The sequence below is a fragment of the Lissotriton helveticus genome, chromosome 2_1, assembly GCF_964261635.1.
Source record: "Lissotriton helveticus chromosome 2_1, aLisHel1.1, whole genome shotgun sequence".
Taxonomy (NCBI): domain Eukaryota; kingdom Metazoa; phylum Chordata; class Amphibia; order Caudata; family Salamandridae; genus Lissotriton; species Lissotriton helveticus.
In genome coordinates this window covers 2,092,435,588-2,092,452,607 of record NC_136059.1, presented here as the reverse complement: position 1 = coordinate 2,092,452,607, position 17,020 = coordinate 2,092,435,588, and the positions used below count along the sequence as shown (strand labels likewise).

Below are 17,020 nucleotides of genomic sequence, written 5' to 3'. Positions count from 1 at the left end.
CTGAAACCGGTCCCAGGATGCTTGTTTCCGGTCCATGGAGGACCTGGCCTGGCAGTTCGGTCTGGACTGTTCCCATGGTGGCCAGGGTCAAGACTGATTTGCATATGGCTGGGTCCAAACTGGGGTGGCGTAGTGGGCAAAAAAACGATGGATTTAGCCCAGATCTTTTGACTGGGGGAGATTTTTTGCATTGTCAGCATTCCGTCCATCATTTGTTTGCTGTAACACATAAATGCATTGATGGCATAGAGCAGTGCAGGATCATTTTCAAAGATCTGCATATGTAACAATATAAACCTACACACATGGATAGGTTGAAATATCGATGAAAGAAAAATACTTTTTTAACATGCCTCATTAAGGGTATCGTTCGATTATATACTATCACAACGGTGAGACAAAAGGGGCATTATGGGGCTCATGCCTGTACTTACTAACTCAAACAAACACAAACATTGGCATGATACCCTCAGAGAAACGCTGTTTTCGTAATCAGCAACTTAGCAGGTTAGTACCAGAGACCCAATGAGTTCTCTGTGTGCTGCTATTTCTGTGTTACCTAAATTCAAAGCAATTCCAAGAATTGGACGAGGGTGGCTCACTCACGTAATGTGACATGCTTCATCATTTGCCACCTCTTCCTACCCTGGTAGGGTGTTACTACCAGGGAGGACTCGGCCTCAGAATGGGGCTTTGATGAGGAAGTTTGGTGAGGGAGTTGTTCGATTATTCAAAATATTCCAGAACTTTTCTTCATGTCACTACACGGAGGTTTAATTGGCACATTTATTTTAGATTTTAGAGCACTTTAATTCATGTGGTAGTTTCAGTTGTGAGCACTTGAAACTACTTGTTTGGTCTGTTTTCTATGTCCACACCCAAGGATTCGTAACGATGGCATGAATGAGGAAACCTTTAACTTTTACAACACAACATTGTTTTTTGACTCATTGAACAGCATAAGGCAAGGAGGAATCACATATGCGTGTTCAATAAGGTAATGGAGTGTCGGATTTAATAACATCTGTGACATGCGTTCTTTAGTGGATGTTTGGCTTATGGGAATGTGATTGTTTATTGAAGCTTTTGAAAGTGTAAGCATTGGTGGTGTATGGACATCCCGGATCCATGATATTCACAGCATTCCCAAATAGCAGGATAGATTGTACGAGGTATTTTGCCTCTCACACAAGCAGGAGGGGGTGTTAAAATGTATGCATTATTGGTTTTGACTTGTACACATTTGTTGCTTCACAGAGAGAACCTCTTTGGCAGCTTGTGCCTTGAAGCAATGATTTTTAATACATGACCTTTCACATCTTCTGAATGTCTATTTACAACATGTAATCTTTATTTCTGATGGAATTTCATTCCGATTGTCTTTGTTTTGTAGGTACCCCTTTCGATGGATCTGGGGACCCGAAATACATTGGGTTATATCAACATATATATAAATGAATAAAGATTGTATAATGAACAAGGACATTCAGGATTACATATGTGTTGACATATGATGAATTTTGTATGAATAGTGTTTAATAGCAGCCCTAGGGGGGATAGAAGTGCAGGATGAGACTAGTTCACTAAGGTGGCCTATCTATTTTTAGAAAAGGTTTACTTTGCCAGATCGAAATGGTAGTTTGAAACTGTGCATACACAGGCTCAATGGCAGGCCTGAGAGATTTTTAAAATGTTACTCAAGAGGGGGTGGGGGGCACAATAACTGCTTCATGCCTACTAGTAGCATTTAATTTACAGGCACTAGGCACAGGTAGTGCCACTTTACCAAGGTCGATTGAGGGCGAAGATCCTCCACCACCCTAGCATTGGCCGAGCTACACTGGCTGCCCGTGCATCAGAGGATCCTTTTTAAATCTCTATGCACTGTCTTTAAGGCAGTGCATGGGCTGGGTCCTAAACCGCTACAAAACAAATTCAAATGGTATGAGCCCACACAGACCCTCCGTTCCTCTTCCACTAATCTCATTAGCATACCTAGGATCAGGAAAGCTACTCATGTATGTAGTATAGCGGCAGCTCATCTCTGGAATAGCCTCCCCATTGCAATCAGGAAAACAAGCCAACTGATGCCTTTTCGAAAAAAGGTAAAGACATGGCTCTTCCCTAAAGTCTAGCTGCCCTAGGAGTAAATGTCTCACCCCCCCCATCCTGCCCCATGATGCTTACTTTCAGTTGCACTTTCACAGCGCCAGGATGCCCGTAGGTTTGCAGCGCGCTTTAGAAATGGCATAAATAAATAAACTTACAAGTACATTAAGTATGTCAATTGGGTATAAGCCAATTCTTTTGAGGTGAGAGCACAAGCACTTTAGCACTGGTTATCTGTGGTAAAGTGATCAGAGTCCTAAGACCAGAAAAACGAAGTCAGCAAACAGAAGGTCTGGAGGCAAAAATGTTAGGAGGAAAGCCACGCCAGGCCAAGGGTGCCATGTCTAACACTCCCATATTAAGATGCGTATGCCAATATACAGTGCACAAGTAATGAGCAACAGTGGAAGATACTCTCTTTTAGAAATTTGATATGTGAAGCTTCCTATTATTTCATGCCTTAAAGTCCATTTTTTTTCCCGTAGCACTGCAATAGGCCCCTCCTAGCGGTACCAGTGTGCCAAACATAAAATGTGAGTCACAGCCACGGCCCGTGGAGGGTGTTCCGTGGGGCAGACAGGTGGGGTGGGGGAGGGGCAGTGTGGGGGGGTGGTAAACACCGGAATATGGATGATTGCAGGTAAGTAAACAATTAAATTAAATAAACTAATTTCGTTGCGAGCCCTGCATCGCAAAATGCGATGCAGGGCGTGCTACGAAATTCGTTTTATTAATTTAATTGTTTACTTTCCTGCAATCATCCATATTCTGGTGTATACCACCCCCCACCCGCCTGTCTGCCCCAAGGAACTTCCTGCATGGGCCGCGGCTGGTGAATCATAAACCTTTTGTTAAACATAAAGAATAGCGATTTGCACTATGTAAGGTGTATTTGTATTAAGAATACATTTGTTTCCCTCCATATTATTTTCACGATCTTATAAATATTTGAAAAGTGATTTTTTTTTACTTTTAGTCCCATTCATTGCTTTATATATACAGTTAAAAACAAATTCATTTTCCCCCTGCTGTGGACATGTTTAAGCATACAGGTTGTGGAAAATCGTGTTTGCTCCATTTTACATCGCCCACTTAGAAAACAATAGCACAAATGAACTTTTAAAACTGAGAAAGAAAGTATATAAATGATCCTCTTTGTGATCTGCCCTTCTATTTCTCTGGCCTTTGGTGCTGTAGTCTCACATGGAATGGCCTGATGTTCTGTGACGAGAGTATGGACCAGGCATGGAGAATATACAAACAGAACTAGTAGACCTAAATTATTTTCTTGGGAACAAGCCTCTTTTTAGTACCATCATTACAGCTGTACCACACCTTGAGAAAGCTCTAGGGCTTGTTCTGTATCCAAGCGAAACATGTGTCGCGTCCCATTGCAAACGGAAGTAATCACCAACTACACTCACATTGTCTCTGTCCTGGGTAACCAACCACCACTGAATGCTTAAGAATAGAGCTTTGTTTACATAAACGTATCGAATGATCATTTGTGTTGTTTGCAACAGTGCATTGTTTGTGTTATCTAACCGAGTTAGTGTTTGACTTGGGTACATTAGACATGTTTTAGTGAAATGTTATTAATATCCAGTATACTTAAATAGAATTTTGATTTGGAAAACATCCGACTTCCTTAAAAAGAATTGCATTCTCTTGCTCGCGGCTAGAGAGGATAATCGCCTTCGTGCAAATGCTTTTAAAATCCTTGCTTAATATAAACAAAGAAGGAGAGAGACCTGCGGGCCTGCCCTTCGTATTTAAATGAATGAATGACTACGACATGAATGGGGCCCGGGCCAGAGCCTGGCAGCTGTCCCCGAAGAATCTGACACGAGAGCAAAACAGGCTGGGACAACCTGATATCCGAACCGTCTCTGCAGTTGCCATGGCACCCAGACAAAAAGGAGCGCAGTGTATTCCAATTATATCGTTCACGCTGACAGATAATATGATAATAGGAAACGGGACACACAATACTAAATCGCTACGCATTGATGTTACTGAGACAAATGTCAAATTAGGGTTGTTTAAAACAATGCAAAATTATTTAAAATGCAAACAGTTGAATGGCAAAAGGACGTGCTTTTCACTGTCACTCTATTTCTCTATGTATTGATATACTGTCTCACGTAAAAATATAATAGCTCTGCCGCCGGTGAACTGTCCAATTACCTGCTAATAGGTAACCGTTCTGAAACGCATCTACACAGTTTAACTTCAAATATACCTTAAAGTCTGTAGCTGGGTACTGTGTCGGCTGTGTGTTCGGTAAGAGGGTGGCTTGTTCTTCTTGTGAAGCGTTCAATGTGATGGTAGTAGTTATCCTACAACTAATCCCCAATTATACCTGCTTCTCTAACAGCATGCCCTGTGCTTATTAAGGAAAATAATTAGTGCCGGTGCCCAAAGTGCTGCTCAGAAGCCCCAGACCGGTGATATTGCATCTCAGCGCACCGAATGTCAAGGCTGCATACTTCTGAGTCCACCTCAGGCCTTTTTGATCCACTGCCAGACACAGCCGGCAACATAATTTCCAGTAATCTGTTTTTATTATAGGGTTGTAATAGATGTTTTCAACAAGCACTTCCTTACTTTCCACAAAGGAATTTTAATAGCACAAATCAAAATAATTGTTTGATCTGCATCATCTTATTAAGAAGTCTCGAGTGGATCCACATGAGCAAGCAAAGTTTTGAAAATGTTCTATTATGACTTGTAGAGAAGAAAAAATACATTGAACTTATAGAGCAGAAAACTGTTTTTGAAGGGCACATTGGAATTATAGATAGGACCCACTGCTTGGGCAATATTCCAAGATCATAAGTTTACAATGGGGCATTAGTTCAGTTACATATGGGCATGCCCCAGGCGAAGAAGATGTTCAACTGCAGGATCCCTTGGAAGCCACCCACAAGGAGGCCTACCACAAACTGACAGAACACCAGATGTGACCTTCACTGTACTAGGGTGTGTAAGATGCTGTAGAGGTTATCTGCACAGCAGAGCTTTTGTAATTCCTAGTACTACAGTAATGTTTCTTGGTATTTGGAGATTCCTCATGCATTTGATGCATTTCACCACAGCGCGGAGAATTTGTATTTCAGCACCAAATATTTATTGATTTACTTAAAGATAATGTTGGACTGGGTGAATACGATGTCAATGAATACCATGATATGTGCAATATCAATAAATGCAATGCCAATTTAAGCCATAAACTGTGCCAGCATAACAACCAGTGGCGGCTCTCGAGGGAGTGCTGTGGGGCGGTGGAGCGAGACGGAGGAGGGGCAGGGTGGGGGGTAGTAAGCTCCGGAATGCGGCCCAACGGAGTTGTGTATATTAAAAAAAAAAAAAATGATTTTACATTGCACCCACTGCAATGCCAAATTGGCGATGCAGTGCACAATGTAATTTGTTTTATTTATTTATTTATTTATATACACAACTCTGTTGCGCCGCATTCTGGAGTTTACTACCCCACACCCTGCCCCTCCATGCCCCGCCCCACCGCCCCGGAGAACTCCCTCGCTGAGCCGCCACTGATAACAACGTCGATACCCATAAATGCAATGTCAATGTATGTCATAATCTATGCCTGCACAACAGTGATGAGACTGGCTGTAACAATGTCAATGTATGGCATAATCCAGGCATGCAATGTTGTTACCAGTAGTAACAATGTTGCTGTACACCATGATCTAGGCATGCATAACTATGTCAATATCAGTAAAGACAATGTCGAAGTACGCTGTGACAACTGTACCCACAATGTTGAGAATGTTGATAAAAATAATATCAATGACTGCCATATTATTTTCAGAAGTTCTAATGAAATTGTATCATTGCTGTTGGATTCACCCAGGGTGACCTCCCATCAACCTTGAGTCAGAGATACGTGGTCAGACAGGTCCTGCAACCACAACCCATGCCTATTGAGTGACAGGTCAAAGGAGGTGTCTCACTTAGCCCCAAGACAAACGTGCACCCAGAGAAAACCCTGTTCGATCCTGATAGATAGTGGCACCACAAACAGGGTTGAGGAAATTGGCCGCAATAAAACACGTTTGGCCAAAGGCGCCTTTTCCGAAAATACCACAAAGCCAGATGCCATATGTAGATAGGAACCTTTGAGGTTGAGAAAGTCAGTTGATAAAGTGAGTATTACAATGTAAATGTTTACAGTTGTTTTGGGGTGAAGCCATTTGTAGATTTGTGTTGCATTTTAATTGTGTATTCAGATGTTGTTTTAAAAAAAAATATTTGAAGTATGTTTTTTAACATATTTATTATTGATATAAGTTGATTACCGACAAAGTATTCAGAATGCTATATAGTTTATATTCTCTTGGCTGTAAGTAGCTTATTGTTATAGTACGTGAAATGTTTTTATCTTGTGTGTTTTATTGTGAATATTTTTTTACATCGTTTGTACTATTATGGTCTAACTAGGACCGAATACAGTTGTTTTGATGATGATCCTAGCGCCTGCTTCTAGCATCCTTCTAGGAAAAAACTTGCTCAAAGTATAACCATCCAGTCCAACAGTAAAATTTAAACGCAGGAATTTTTCAAACCACTGCCTAACAATGTGTTTTTTTCCAAGTTAATACAGCTCTTATCCTAAAGGTCTTCTATTGAGCTGAAAATGCACCATCACAGCAGCGGTCTGCCATTTCTTTGATCAAATCTCTCAAAAGAACTTTCACAAGGCCAATCGCTCAAGTTACACAGGCTAAAAATTGACTTTTGCAACCACTTTTTTAGAGACTTTTTTTTTGCACTGCACCAAGACAAGGCACCTCTGGGAGACCAGATGACAGATATCTCACCGAAGACAATCCTACAGCCTATGAATGTTTTCTAAGGTAAGTATTTTTTGTATTTCTGTACATGCTGTATTTAGCTGGGGTGCTCTTGAGCCCCTCCGGGGCTAGTTGTATGCCTTATCTCCTAAACTCTCCTTCTACATTCTTTCAACGTATGCCCAGGGACCTCTCTCACCTCACATACACCCATACTGAACCAAGCGCTAGTTTTCTTTACGCACTACTCAATGCACTCCTACACAACACCTGGTACCAACATATGACTGCCGTAGACACTCAAACTACAAACAGGTCATGCTACATCTGTTCACTAATACCCCAATCCTTAGGTGCAGACAGGATTTACTTATCCCAGGAGATAGCCTCTGTTCATCTGTACCTATGTAGGATCAGGGCTAAGATGCAACCTAATAGAGTAAAACCCCGCAGGGAAATAATAACAATCACCCGGTATGAGACCATTGTATCTTTTCACCGAAGCTAGCGACATCCAGACTGTAGTAGACAGGATGCACAGAAGGGGCTCTATAGGAGAGGACACCACTTTGCCCCGTGACTTCATAGAAAAGAGGTTCCTGGAGGTAAAAAGAGCGCCATACCAATGCACAAATACGTGACAATCTGACCGAAGCTTCATAGTATGAAGACGATGAGGAGTGTAATAACAGTCTTTAATACATTTACGATGGTGTACTTTAATAAGGGAAAGGTTCAAAGCTGAATGAAACAACATATTGCTATACTTATGATCAGCGCATGTGACTTCCGTGTTAAGCCGAATACTGCACTTATGAGCCCTCTCCTGAAACACATTGTCCACCTGGTAATGAGCTGAGAGATATATTCATTTATAGACCAGCCCTATATTTCTCTTGGATGGAGCATTCCTAGTAAGATCAAAACAGGGATTGTTCATACAACTCAGATCATCTTCCTTAGGCTAAAAAGAAAATGACACATTCGCAAATATCTAAAAAAGACTGTTGATGGGTGAGAAACCTTTTGCTTTAGATCATCAAATGAGGAAAAGACCGTCCCATCAAATACTTGGCCTTAGGTCAGGGGATTGGCCTTTCCCAAGTCTTTCTGTAACCCTCCTGTATACAGTCTGGAAAGCTGGGATTATAGCCCAAATATGTGAGCTGGTTGAAATAGGTAATGCCAAGAAATATTTTCTTGAAGATACTCCAAATAAGATGGAAGACTTTTAAAGCCTTAAACCCGGTTCACTTGAAATGTATTATATATACTACGACCATGCCGGAGATGATTGATTCCCCCAACGGGAGGAACTCACTAAACATACGGCTCAAAGGTCAGTGCTCCCTTCCCAGTACTAACCAAAGTCATGAGAAAAAAGACACCAGATAATAGAGTCTGTGGACCAGAAATGAACCCACCCCCCTTTTGCTTAGACTGCTGTAAGAAATGGACCTTGCACCGGGGCTTCCGATATACCCAAATAAACTTCTGCCATAATGACTTGACTTTTGTAAAAAGAACAACCGTTAGAAAATGTGGGAGACAAAAAAAAATAAAGATATTGAGGGAGGATAATCCTTGTAATAAGAGTGCAGTGGCAGAAGCAATCAATTCCACTTAAGAAAAACCTCCCCTGAGTGTTTAAAAGCTTACCATAGCTGTTTTCCAAGATCTCACAGTTAACAGTTAGGGTAACCACTAGATATACCAGAAACTGATCCCACCTCCTGTCCTGGTCAGGAGGGGCCACAGTGGATACAATCTGAGTCTTCTCCTGATTTAACTTACAGCCCCCAACTTTCCCAAATGACTGAGCAGCTTCCAATAGAGCACATAGACCACTAATTGGGAAAGGGGTGAAAATGGCAATGTCATCCGCGTAAGTTCAGATTTGTATTTCAAAGTGATAAAGAGTCAGGGGTTGTATCTCTAATGTTCGTTTGAGGGACTAAATAAACGATTCAATACAGAGAGTGAATATCTGAGGGGAAAGAGGACACCCCTGCCTGGTCTAGCAGGATATGGAAATGGGATCTGATTGTTCCTCCAAACTACATATCTTTGCCTTGAGACCTGAATTGAGACCTCAGACTCTTGAGATGAAAACTAGGCCACAGGCTACAGTCTCCATGACTCCCTTTAGGAAGGTTCAGGAGACCCTATCAAAGGCCTATTCTGCGTCCAACCATATCATATCAATTGATCCACCCAGACCAAGGCTACCTCAAGAGCCATAATAGCAGTTTTGACGTGACATGTTGTGTCCTGTCCTGGGATAAACCATGCTGGTTTGGATCCATCATATCTGCAATAATACCAGACAACCGGTTAGCAAGGACATGCGTGTAGATTTGTAATTCGGAATTGATTAATGAAATTAGGTGATATGACTCACAAAGTGTAGGATCTTTCCTCTCTTTAGGGAAGATAACAATGTTTGTCTCCCTCCACGACTCAGGCACCCTATCCAACAAATTGAGAGAATTAAACAGGTCCCTCAACACTGGTGCCAGGTACTGGAGAAAGTAGCATAAAACTCTATTGGTTGCTGGTTGGGACCAGTTGCGTTCTCTCTGGCCAGAGGGATAATGGCATCATCGACCTCCCCAAGGGTAATGGGTAGCTCCAAATTAGGGGTACAAGTTGCAATATGCGTAAGATGCTGCTAGTTAAATCGAAAGATATCCTCAGGGAGGATAAGTAGTCCTCATTACACAAGTTCTGATGGAACCATACGGAAAGCTTAGCAAATTGCTGTGACCCATTCTTATGCCTGATCAGCCGAATACTATTTGAGCTAGATCTATGTCTTACCCTAAACAATAAAATTTGCCCCATTTGCTCACTGTTTTAAAAGTAGGTCAAGTGCCAAGCCCTAAAACATTTTAATCGATCTATCCCAGATTTGTTTCTTAAGGGGGGCTCTGAGAATTGTAGCCTGCTCCCATAGCAGGTATGCATGTGGCCTGTCCTTTACCGTGAGACAATTGCCCAGGTCAGTTTCTAAAACACTGAGAGCCCATCGGGCCACCATTTCCTCTATCATTTCCGCCTTCAGTTGAAAGGAGGCAAATTGGAGAGTCTGTCCTCGACATTAAGCCTTAAGAGCATCCCAGACCACCAGGAGTGGAGGTGATCCGATACTGAATTCAGAGAATTTGCTTACATGTGCATTCATAGAGCTAACATACCCATCTTCCAATGGAAGCCTATGTTCAAATGTTCACCTCTGAGGTACTAATGCCTGCTTAACCTCCCCCTTATGAAATACACAATGACAGAGAGTTGTGTCCTGACAGGACCAGCGTGTTGCGTTAATACTTGAGGAAGAAACCAGAGTACTGCTCACTAAAAATATATCCAGCCTGGAAAAAGTTTTTTGAAGCAAGAGTAAAATGTAAACCGCAGATCCCAAGGATGCTTAAACTGCCAAAAGTAAACCAGAGCACATGAGGAGAGTAGCTGGTGAACTGCCCCCCGTCACTCAGGGTCACCAGAAAGCTGGTCAGAGGATACATTCTGGGAAAAAGAATTGGAGGGGGCAGCGTCACCTTAAAATCACCACAGAGGATGTGAGGTGGGACCCAAGGATTAAGTTCAGCTTAAATGAAGTCAAAGACCTCTGGATCATCCATATACAGACCATTTAGCACACAGACAGTAAACCAATGACCAGTAGCGGTCGGCAGTAGGTGTTTCTGTAGTGATGCAGTGCGCGCAAAAACAAAATTCGTTTTATTTATTTAAATGTTTACTTACCTGTAAAACTCCGTAATCCATACATTACTACCCCCCACCCTGCCCCTCCCCCTGCCCACGTCACCGCCCTACAGAAACACCTACTGCCGACCGCTACTGCCAATGACTATCCTTCTGAATCGTTGCTATCAGCCAGCGCCCTCCCAAATCTGTCTTTTGCTGCAGTACCCGCCACCTTCTATCCAGAGTTAAAAGTGAGATCCTCCTCTGGGCAGAAAAGTAGCATGAGAGGGATAGCATCTGAGAGTCAAGGTTTTTAAATAGTAAACCTTCTGTCTGAGACCGATGGGTCTCCTTGAGACCGAGAATTTGAGCCTGGAGCTTATTTAGTTATTTCCGTACTAGTTTCTGCTTTTGAAGATGACAGAGGACAATGGTCTCTGAAGACGCCAATGATTGTGCTGAAACCATCCAGTATGGTACTGAGCATTGTGTTGGTGCCCCAGAACCAAAAATCACACTAAACCAAAATACTAATCTCATGATGAACGGAGTATGAAGGGGGCTGATTTAGTTTAAAATGTGAAGCTGAAAGGGTGATGATTCAGTGATTTGTTATGCACACATGATTATCCAGCGGACAGCATCTAGAAGGAAGCCAAGTGACTTAGCTTTTAAAGGCATTTTCCAGGTTTTATTAACAGTCCTTACGTTTTTGATCTAATATTAATGTGGTTGGTAGGCAGATTTATGTATGTTAGAACTGGGATTTTTGGTTGGCTAGCGCATGCACCTAAGTCAGGCAGAAACCACCAATCTAGTCAGGGCAAGGGAGTTACACGCTGAAGATAACCCGTGCTCACCCCCTTGGTAGCTTGGTAGAGAAGTCATGCTTCCCCTAGGGGCAATGTGTAAAGCGTTTGCACAACACACTCACAGAGAGCATCACACTAGGCACACCACAAAAGAAACTCCACACAAGGTTATAGCAAAAATAGCCTTTGTATTACTCAAAAAACACATTAGAACGTAATCACATATATACACTGTGCCACCTGGCACTTAGTATGATTTTACAGGTATTATATGCATGACAGGGCCAATCAGGCCACTGTCCTAACCATCTTAACTCATGATTCACTGCTAGCAAAAGCAACCAGTAACTACTGCTACAGGTACACTTAGTGAAAACGGGTTAGGCATTAGTGTTAGCAATGGTGTGCCACAGTACCCACTTTCAGAGGGCACACATTACCACAAAAGAAACATTATGCATACATATCATCAGCAATGAACCATAGTAAACACTTATCTGAGTGCACCCATCAATAAAATCACCATGGTGATGTGCAGGATACAAACCTTAGCAATGTAACCCCCAAAGCCTAACCACATCAGGCCGTAGCATAATTTATTTGCTTTGCAGTATATACCCCAATGTAGTCCCACAGCGTAATCAGGCCGTGAACATGCTGACTAACTTCCTGCGAGCCAACTGACCACAACACATGTAGGGCACAGACGTACTGGCACCTCTACTCCAACTCTGCCACCCTAGCGCTTCAGCGCTAACTGTGGGGGGGCTTTGTGGTAACTGCAGGACCAGGACCTCCATCAAGATTCCACCCCAATCCTGCCAACAAGAATGTCCCCGGAGCCCTGCACATTCAATACGGGGGCAGGGCTCACACACACACGGTATCTGCCGAGCACAGACAGCCAACTGCCGGGAAAGAGCTCTCTGTGAGCCCTTCGGTGCTGCAGTCTGTCTGGATCCCTCCTGGGCCTCGCGGACAATGGCGGCACGGGGCTTGGGGCGGCCTCACCTCAGAGTCCCTCAATGGAAGCAGGAGGTGCAGGACACAGAGCGAAGTCTTCGTCTGCTCTGCTGGCGCCTTCTTCTCTGCCCACTTCCTTGCATTGCAACATAAAGGGCTCTCCCCTTCCTTATGGGAGCCCCACTCACGGACAGGCTCTCCTTACCTGATTTTCGGTTATGCGGACTGCTTCCTTCGCGTTCAGCAGTCAAACCTACTTCCTCCTGGCACAAGAATGTGGGGTAGGCTCCCGCTTGACGGTGTATCTGCGCTGTCTTCCTGCCAGCTTCCCGCCCCAAGCGGCACACTTGCTGGAGGTTAGGGAGGGGGAGCCTATAAAAGGGCAGCCTCACAGTAGTGAGAAACCAAAATGGCTGCTTGTCACTACCAGGACACAGTTAAGGCACATGTCCTACCTTTTACCTACATTGCACCCTGCCCATAAGGCGAGTTAGGGCCTACCTTAGGGGTAACTGACATGGAGTAAAAGGGGAGTCACAGACGTGGCAACCACTTTACGTGCCATGTCACTGCGTTAGTAAACTGCATGCACAGGCCCTTCAATGGCAGAGGCCTGAGACAGGTTTGCAAGGCTACTTTGGTGGGTGGCGCAAGAAGCGCTGCAAGCCCACCAGTAGCATTTGATTTACTGGCCCTGGGTATATGAAATACCACTTTACAGGGGATTGATAGGTAAATTAAATACGCCAAACAGGTGTAGACCAATCTTATCATGTTTACCATAGAGAGCACATTCACTTTACCACTGGTAAATCAGCAGTGATAAAGCGCCCAGAGTCCTAAAACCACCAACACCAGGTCAGAAAAAAATACCAGGTGGAAGGCAAAAGGTTCAAGGATGACCCTGCAAAAATTGCCAAGTCTAACACAGTACTATTATGAAGAATCTGGATTTTGCCAGTTTCATTTAAGTAACATGGGATGTGAAAAATATGAATATATTCTACAGCAAAAAAGGCCCTAAACATAGTCTTCTTTCTCATTGTCTTCAGAGACACAAAGAGGTCCACCCATGTCTGTATTTACTTCTATGCTAGATCCACTCTCAATGATTTGAATTGGGCTGTGCCATAATTGAAAGAAAAATAAAATATATTACTTATCTATACAATCAATATATATCAACTGCTTACCTTGAATGAGATTTCATACTGCTCACCACCCCAGATTTCTAAACCAGTGTCATAGCCACCTAGTTCCCAAAACCACTTTCGGTTCACAGCAAAAAGACCTCCAGCCATCACAGGGGACCTATAAAAGATTGCAAACAAACGAAGTTAATACATTACAAAATAAGACCGTTGGAAGACAGACAATCTGCGACAAAGATATGAGCACAGTCCTTGGCATATGAGCAACAATTGTAAATAAGACTGGTCACAAAGTTCAATTAGACTGGCAACATATGTACTAAAAGGCATTTGCATTCCTAAATGCATTTTTTTTTTAAAGCAACCTGTGTTTGTTAAATCAACAAGTGCTCCTTTAAAAAATAAATAATGTTTCTTGTTGGGAGCAACTGCCTACTTGCTTCCCCCCCCCCCCACAACACCCCCAGCAGCTCTGATACAACACCCAGAGGGAAAGGGGTCTTCTTGTTTGCGAATTATTCACCTCCTCCATTGATGTGTCAGTAATTTGCGGGCTCGACTTCCCATTTCAAACTGTTGATTATAGCATAGATGTTGGGACGGGAAGTCTCCTGCATGTCTCTGGAGAGAGTGCTTCCCCTGCCTTATGCTAATCTCCAGGCAAGTCGCTCCAAAGCTACTGTATAGTTTCTAGATCCCTACCTCAGTGAGCATGACAATCATACATGTCCACTGAGGGTCTCCCTGTTTACATGGATTGAGACCTTAGAGCTTGGCTCTGAGGTCGAGGGGGCATGCCTAGTGCACCCCTATTTTTCAGAGAGTGGCTACTGCCCTCTCCATTATGGCTGTGGTAGACTGACAGTGGTGGCAGCAATAAATCTATAGTCAGGAGGGGTGAGTCCCTAGGCACCCTCCTGACCAAGTCTGTGCAGTTTGCCATGCCTGTGGGCATGTTGCCTTTGTCTGACTGATGTGTGTTTGAGAGCCCGTGGGTGTACAGGGGAAGAATGGTGATTTGAGCCAGTGTCAGGAATGCGAGCTGTTCTGCTGGACATCCCAGCTCCCCCGTCCCCCTCCCGTCCCCCTCCCTATTTCCTTGGAAAGGCCTGGTGGGCTGGGGGAGACACTCAGCTCTTATCTGGGTTTAGCTGCACTAACTGTGTGGAGAGGACCCTCCCCCAATGGTCAGGCTCCTCCCTTGCGCTGTGGGAGCCTGTACAAGCAGTAACTGGGAAGAGAGGCCAGTGAAGCAGACCCCCACCTTTCTTTTTGTGATCTCTGAGGGTATCAGGGTGAACTGGCACTCTGTCCAGCCACTACCCTTCTTCAGCTAGCCAGTGGCTACTGGACTAGTGGAACTCCAGTAAACTGTGCCAAGACATCCGGCACCTTTGATCAGATCCCTGACACCACTAGAGCGGTGTCCTCACTCACAATGGGAGGGCACTTCTGTTGCTTTGGGTGGGAGGTTATGGGGCTGATCATGAACATTTGACTTCACATCATATGCTGAAACTATATCCTTTCAATACAAAGTTTGGTATCAAGGCTCTAGTGAATGAGAACAGCCCTGTGTAACATGATCTGTAATATGCAATGCTTACTGTGTGTTTTCATGTTAGCTGTGTTTTTATAGTGCTTGGCATCTAGGCGCTATAATACTGTTTGGGGTCAGAACTCTGTCCCAGAGGGTTGTAAAGACTTCTGGTTTTCACTGTTTATCCTAGTTTTATGTGTAGTATAATTATCTTATGTGTATTAAAGTACTTTTCTTTTATAAAAAGTAAAGCACTGACTGGACATTGAGTTTATCAGCTGGTGGTACGGTTTACACTGTATTCTGAATGTCTAACCCCACCTCACCTCCTTGAGTAAGCCTTGGACTACTCTGTCTCGCTACCCTGAGAGAGTCAAGTGCTGGAGAGGAGTACTTGGTTATCCAGTTTTGGGTCCCTTAGTACTGAGGCCCCAGGACACCAGTGAGGGAACACTCCAGTTGATGCGATTGGAGCGCAGTTACCCCTGAGTGCCCTGGCGCCCAGGAAGCCGGGTCTAACATTGGTGGCAAGCGGTGACGGATCACTAGACTTCAGACTCAGTGGACACTGAGGCCAGTTGATAATTCCAGCAGATATCCATAAGCTATATGTAAAATGGCAGATAACATTGGAGAGGAATTGGAATTGCAGAACTTGACTGTGGAGCAATTAAAGCAAATGTGTGCTGAAAGGGGGTGGAAGGTCCCAAGGTCTAAGGACAGGGAGCACCTGATTAGCCACATGAGAAAATGCTTTGAGCAAGAGGTCACTGTTGTGCAAGAGTTGGAGAGCACTGTTACCACACGCCTGCCAAGTCAGTCAGTGCAGGCTTCTCCTGTACCAGCCCCAAGGCATTCCCCAAGGCTTTCCCCTATGCTTTCCCCTAGGTATTCCCCTAGACCTGCCCCTAGACTTTCACCTCCCCCTATCTCCAGGGCTACCTTTTCCCCTGTCTCAGGATTCGCCTCCTTAGGAGGGACTGAGCTAGCAGAGACCCTTAAACTTCAGCTGAAACTCCAGGAAGCTAAGGATATAGCAGAGGAGAAAGCAAGGGAGTTTGAAAGGGAGAAGCTAAGGATGGCCCGCCAGGCAGAAGAGGAGCAGCGAAGGGTCAGACAGGAAGAGTGGGCTTGGAAGGAGAAGGAGCGGGAAAGGGAGATGCGGGAGAAAGAAAGGGAGAGACAGGAGAAAGAGAAGGATAGGGAATTGGAGAAAGAGCGGATAGCCCTAGAGAAAGAGAAGCTCAAGTTAGCAGCTGATAGAGGGCTTAGCTCTGTGGATGGTGCATCCACTTCAAAGTCTCAGGGAAAGGAAAATACCACCAAGGTACCAAAAGAATTGATACACATGTATGTCCCTGGCACTGATATTCTCAGTTGGATGCGTGCCTTTCATCTAGCATGTAAGGCTCAAGGTCTTAATGATCAGTCCAAAGCAGCGACTTTACTGAGTCGCCTCCCTCGGGAAGGGACTGAAGTGATTGAAAGGAAGCCTGAGAAAGACAGTCTGACATATGAGTGCATGAAAGATGCTTTGATTAGGCGGTTTGGGTTGAAACCAGCCCAGTACTTGCAGTGGTTCCGTGAGAACAAGAAGGCAGAGGGGGTTCCTTTTGAGAATTGGGTCCATGACATAGTGAGAGACTGGAATGAGTGGGTGAGAGGGATGGAAGCAAATGATTACCAGTCCCTAAATCAGGTGATGATTGCAGAGCGTCTCCAGGAGGAGTGCTCTGTCCCACTCAGACAGTATTTGTCTGACCTTCCTGAGAGGGATCCATCCTGAGAAACTTGCAGTGATGGCAGATAAGTGAACAGGGGGCAGGGGCAACCCCTTTCCAAACTCAAGGGGGAGAAGAACTCCCAGCAGGCTGGCCCTAAACCAGAGTGGAAGGGCCAGAACTGTTCCCAAGGCTC

The 17,020-nt window shown here is 44.1% G+C and overlaps 1 protein-coding gene across 1 annotated transcript in view; it reads right to left on the bottom strand.

The window, feature by feature from the left end:
* Nucleotides 1-17,020, bottom strand: part of LOC144820016 (polypeptide N-acetylgalactosaminyltransferase-like 6) — a 607,986-nt gene that overhangs the window by 352,919 nt on the left and 238,047 nt on the right. Inside the window, exon 3 of the mRNA XM_078677677.1 lies at nucleotides 13,606-13,723. Coding sequence (XP_078533803.1) covers nucleotides 13,606-13,723 — 118 coding nt within the window. The remainder of the gene's footprint in view (nucleotides 1-13,605; nucleotides 13,724-17,020) is intronic.